Here is a 5,403-nt window from a genome sequence, read left to right as displayed (position 1 = left end):
TTTCCCATCCCATCTTATATCACCAGCAGGTCACTTAGGTCTTCTGACCAGGGCTTACTGGTTGTCCCTCGCTCTCCACTTACAACAAAAGGTGATCGAGCCTTTGAAGATGTGGCTCCAACACTGTGGAACGCTCTTCCTGTAGACGTATGAACTGATGCCTTTAAGAAGCAGCTGAACACTGGCCTTTGTCCAGCCTGTAATGCTGTATTCTGTGTGTTTTTAAAGTCTTGTGTTGCTTATGTTTTAATTGTTTGTTTTTTATGGTTTTATGGTCTTATATTTAACCATTTTATCCTTGTGAAGCACTTTGTGACCTTGTTCTGTGAAAAGTGCTATACTAAACAAACTTTACTTACTTACTTCTTAAAGCTCATTTTTATCTCAATCCTTTTTCTTAACTAATGGTAATTTGTGTAACTGTTCTGGATCATTTTATCTTGGTCTTTATTATTATTATTATTATTATAGTTATTTATCCTGCTCTATTTTTTTATAATGAAAAAAAAAGATGTCTAGTTTGGTGTCAGAGGAAACAGACTTTTCCTGATTTTACAAGAGAAGAAGCTGCTACCATTTCCTGGTATGTAATGGGAAGATTTCTGCTTTGGAGCGGGAAGATTCTTTCCTAAATCTGAGCGATGTGCTCAATACCCTCTAGGTTTATTAAAGTGTAGTTGGAGGTGAATATTCTGCTTGCATTCCACATATTTTGGGGCGAACTGATCAAAGTGATGTCTGAAAAAACACACTTCATTTGCAAATACATCTTAACAATTTATCACTTAAACATACAGTACCAATATTTACACTACACATTCCCCCAAAGGCAAAATAGTAAAGGTAGCATTCAGGCAACGATTTAGCAGAAGTCATCCAGCAAACAACTTAGCATGACAAAACTGTGCACAAGAAATGTACAATCATCAACAAACATTTACTGTACAAAACAAAATGTGGATCAAAATCAAGCTCTTGAAACAGAACCACTTTGTCTCACATTGCATGAACAGGAAAGGGTGTTTTGTGCCAACAGAGAAAAAGGGGCCTCCCATCTTTAAAGCTAGTAGTCTGTTTTTATCGTTCTTCAAGGGCCTTGACCTGCAGCCAAAGCATCTCATCACTGTCATTTAAGTCCAAGCCTGAGTTCATCTCCATGATAAGTCGTGTGGACAGTGCAGGACTCGTAGTCTAAGCTACAGTAAGCAGTCTATCATATATCTACATTGTACATTACAGTGCTGGTGTTGCAGCCATGCATTGATAAAGCCACAGAGTAGGTCCTTTTTGGTGTAAGCTGGGCTGCAGGCATAATCCATTGATATTCCTTCTTAGTACATCAGTTAGAACCAAACTGACGACTTTGCTTTGGTCTGATCATGAGCTGCAGAGAGAGAAAGAAACATGGTCAAATTATTATTGTCATTATTGCCACATATTGCACAAGTTAGAACACATGCATGCTTGCAACTGCACTGTTTTGTGTATCTACCTGAGTCGTACACCTCCAAGGATCCATGGAGGGGCGAGGGGGTCCAGGCGACAGAGGTAGCCGTGATGGGGCTGCTAGGGTCCATCTCTGTCTTTACCCCCTCGCTGTGGGGGGAACTGCCTGTGCTCGCGGCTGGCTGGCTCTGGTTCCTAACACTGGGCAGCAGCAGAGGACCAAACCTGGTATCTAATGCTGCACTGTGGGTCGGGTAGGAATGGAGCATGGGGTGGTGGTGCCGGGTGTGAATGTGTGCATGGGGGTGAGGGTGGTAGACATCATGGACATTGGGGTAGCCACTTGTGCTTTGGGAGTTCAGGTTGTAGGTCCAGCTTTCGGGGAGGGCCGCCAGAGGCGGGAGACTGGCCTGGGAGAGCATGTGGCCGGCCCACAGAGCTCCGTCTGGGTGGTTGAAGGAAACGGGGCTGGGAGAGAAGTCTGGGTGGACTGAGACGGAGACAGATGGGAGGCAGGAACCGGCCTGGGATTGATAGGTGCTGTTCCAAACTGAGCTGCTCTGACCCTCAGAGTGAGACACACCATCTGCAACAAACAGACTTTATCTCATCACACTGCCACATTTTTTTTTTTATCAACTGCAATTCTTTTAAGCTGGGGATAAAATTAATTTTGCTATTAAGTAAAAGAAAATTAATGAGTCAGCACTAGTATATTTTAACCAAATCTCACCCTTCCATGAACCAGCAGTGCTCGATACAGATGGCTGAGTCATTCTGATTGGCTTGGTCTCGCTGTTGAAAGTGCTGGACTGACTCAGAGCCCGGGAGAAATGCTCATCTACCACGTCACTGATGTCTCCTTGGAAGTAGGTAAACAACACGCACCGGGAGTTTAAGTACTCTGCTCCTGCTGGTTGAGTGCCATCCTTCAGCTCTGAATCGGATGTGGATACACAGCCTGACTCAGTTCCAGGAACCTGTCGGAGGCCCTGATCCCTGGACAGCATCCCTCGTCCTCCTCCTCCTCCTTGCTGCTGCTGCTGCTGCCCCAAAAAATTCTGCATCTTACTGTGAGCACTCAGCTTCCTCTGGAAGAGAGAAGAGTCAGAGGGACATGAACTAACACATCCAAGCAGGAGTAGACTTTAATAGAATTCACATTTGAGTAAAATTATTTAAAATACTGATCATCATACTGTTGTTTTCAGTGCAATAAAATTAGACTTTACATGCCATAAATACATTTATTCAAGTAATATTTACACTCCAGTACACACGCAGCTTAGGAGTTGTGTGAAAATTAATTTATTTTTTCCCATACTGCATTCCAACTATTTGTAAAGCTCAATGTGATTCATCCACATTCCTGAGTGACTGACTGGCTGTCATTACATCACCGTTTGACCGCACGATTAATAGTTTGGTGTCATTACGCATGACCTGAGGTGAATACCGAGCCTCAGACTGGAATTTCATCATTCAAAACTCAAATTGAAGTTAAGGAGTTGTATGCTAGGCTTAAAATAGTTTGGAATGGTATATTGAACAGAAGGCGGTCAATAGGAAAACCCCTTTTGAGTAAAAACGAAAGAAAATGGACGATTCTTAAAGAATATTTAAATTTAGGCCTTGTGACAACTTTATGGTAAATTACTTCTTGTTGCAATCTTGTGCTGTACTCATTATCTTTAACACCTTTTCATTTTTACTATGGTTTATAACTGTAGTTATTACAGTTAGATATGGTATATAAGTTATTTTTTGTAAAGCGTGAGAGAGATTACACTTCATCCTAGGTCACATGAGTCTTTATGCTTCACTCCTAAAAAATTCTTTTCATATGATTACATTGCGTCAGTGCCACTCAGCAGCTACAAAAGTTTTATGATGAGTATCTCACCTGTTGTTGCTGGTGATCTGGGTTATAGTACGTCGCCTTGTACGCCGCTGCAGGGAGGTAGTGCGCTCCATAGCTTTGATGGTACATCACATCCAGGCAACTCATAGCGACGGACCAAAGCGGTTAAGAACGAGAGAGTCGGAGGAGAGAAACGCGCACAAAACAGCCGAAGGCGACTCTCCCTGAGACTTCAGACGGGCTGGATCCTCCGAGCCATCGGTGCCTCTATATATGCCCAAACGCATACAATGGCCATGTCGTCCAGTTTGCATACAGACAATGCGCCTCCCGCTGTGCGCTCCACCAGCACCAACCGGGGCCACAAAATCGAGCAAAACGTTATGACACAAACACTGTATGCGAAAAAAAACTCCTCACTGACAAGTTTTCAGGCCGCTTCTGATTGGGTGAGCATTCCTTTCCCCCTTCTCTCTCTTTTTCTGTTTTGGAAGGGAGTTATATTTAGAGAGGGCTGGAGCCATTTACGCACGCCCACTAGGGAAGGGCCTGCAAAGCGCAATGGAGTTTAGCAAGGCACTATGAGTCTAAGGGTTCTATTCCCACTGGGGGAGCATCCATTCATAAAACTGTAATGTACTCATGTTATGCTCCTGTGTGTCACATAGTCAAGAGCAGAGACTCCTGACCTCAGGACTGTGTGCCAGAGGTCAGAATCAGGGTTGTAACAAGGTTTTAGAAATACATGAACCCAAGTCTGCTTTACTCAGAGACTGCTGAACAGACATCCAAAGTGTTTGTTTATTTATTTATTCAGGTAACTGTTCAATTATATGTTCATTTTATTTCACAACATGAAGGTCTAAATGCTGTTTCAGATCTTTCTCGGCTCAAAAGTCCAATTTCAAAATGCTTTCTCTAAACAATACAGGAATCCACCTTTTGATATCCGCCAAGTGTTTTAGTTTTTAAGAGCAGATTTAAATGAAGTGTTTTGTGCCCTGTGTGAACAATTTCATCTGCAATTTATCGTTGAGCACCAGGTGCAACTTAAATCCAGGTGCATTATATGGTGCATGTCAGTCAAAAGCACATTTAAGGGTTGGATTTCTATTTTTATCATTGAGATGAAAGCTTAAGTGCCCAAAATAAAAAATAACAGGTAGACCGTGACGGAGAGAAAAAACAAAGTTCTGCCCCACAAAGTTTGATTAATGTTCAGACTTTTCTCTAAAGTTTACTTTTTTGTGAAATACTGGAAAGTTTTACCTCTTTTGTCAAGCAATTATTTATTTGGTGGAACTGATAACAACTCAAACATCTGTAACAGCCACAACTACACACAGGGGCTACAAACCAAAACATTTGAAAACTACTGGTTTAATATTTAACACATTTTTGTATTTTATAAGCTTATCATACATTATTTATTGTAAAAATGTATCTGAAAAGTAACTACAGCTGTCAAATAAAAGTAGTGGAGTAAAAAGTACAGTATTTCTCTCTGAATTGTTGTTGAGTAGAAGTACAAAGTAGCATAACATAAAAATACCTAAGTGAAATACCTAAAATATGTACTTAAGTACAGAACTTGAGTGAATGTGCTTAGTTACATTCCACCGATGCCTTTGGTTTCCTGCCTCTATGTCTTTAATTTATGACAGCTAAAAATAAAAAGGTGTTGTTCAACTTCTTGGTTACTGCCATGTGTAATGTGACTGTTCATTATCAGTTTTCTCTCATTGTGTGAAGCCCCCTGACTGACTGAGTTGAGCTGTTTGCTGCCACCTGTTGGTGAGTTCAATTACATAGCATGGTTATCAGTTTGTCCCTGAAGGACACCTGCTGTAATCTGTAAATAATAATAATAATAATAATAATAATAATAATAATAATAATAATAATAATAATAATAATAATAAACTTTATTCATATAGAACTTTTCAAAACAACCATTGCAAAGTGCTTCAAAAACAAGAACAAATAAAATAAAGCAGCAAAACAATCACATACAAAATAAAATAACACATAAAACAGTTAAAAGTAGTGATAAAAATAATGGATTAAAGTAACACATGAGAGTAATAGATAAAATA

General features: G+C 40.5%; 1 protein-coding gene across 1 annotated transcript; it reads right to left on the bottom strand.

The window, feature by feature from the left end:
* Window positions 1–764: 764 nt before the first annotated feature.
* vgll3 (vestigial-like family member 3) lies at window positions 765–3,795 on the bottom strand. Its single transcript, XM_067603276.1, has 4 exons — window positions 3,350–3,795; window positions 2,180–2,537; window positions 1,493–2,032; window positions 765–1,384 (listed from the first exon to the last, which is right to left on the bottom strand). The coding sequence occupies exons 1-4, from the start codon at window positions 3,452–3,454 to the stop codon at window positions 1,344–1,346; spliced, it is 1,044 nt and encodes a 347-aa protein (XP_067459377.1). The 5' UTR covers window positions 3,455–3,795; the 3' UTR covers window positions 765–1,343.
* Window positions 3,796–5,403: the final 1,608 nt, after the last annotated feature.

The sequence above is a fragment of the Thunnus thynnus genome, chromosome 11 (assembly GCF_963924715.1).
Source record: "Thunnus thynnus chromosome 11, fThuThy2.1, whole genome shotgun sequence".
Taxonomy (NCBI): Eukaryota; Metazoa; Chordata; class Actinopteri; order Scombriformes; family Scombridae; genus Thunnus; species Thunnus thynnus.
The sequence above is the reverse complement of the archived record's forward strand: the minus strand, read 5'-3'. Positions and strand labels throughout refer to the sequence as shown.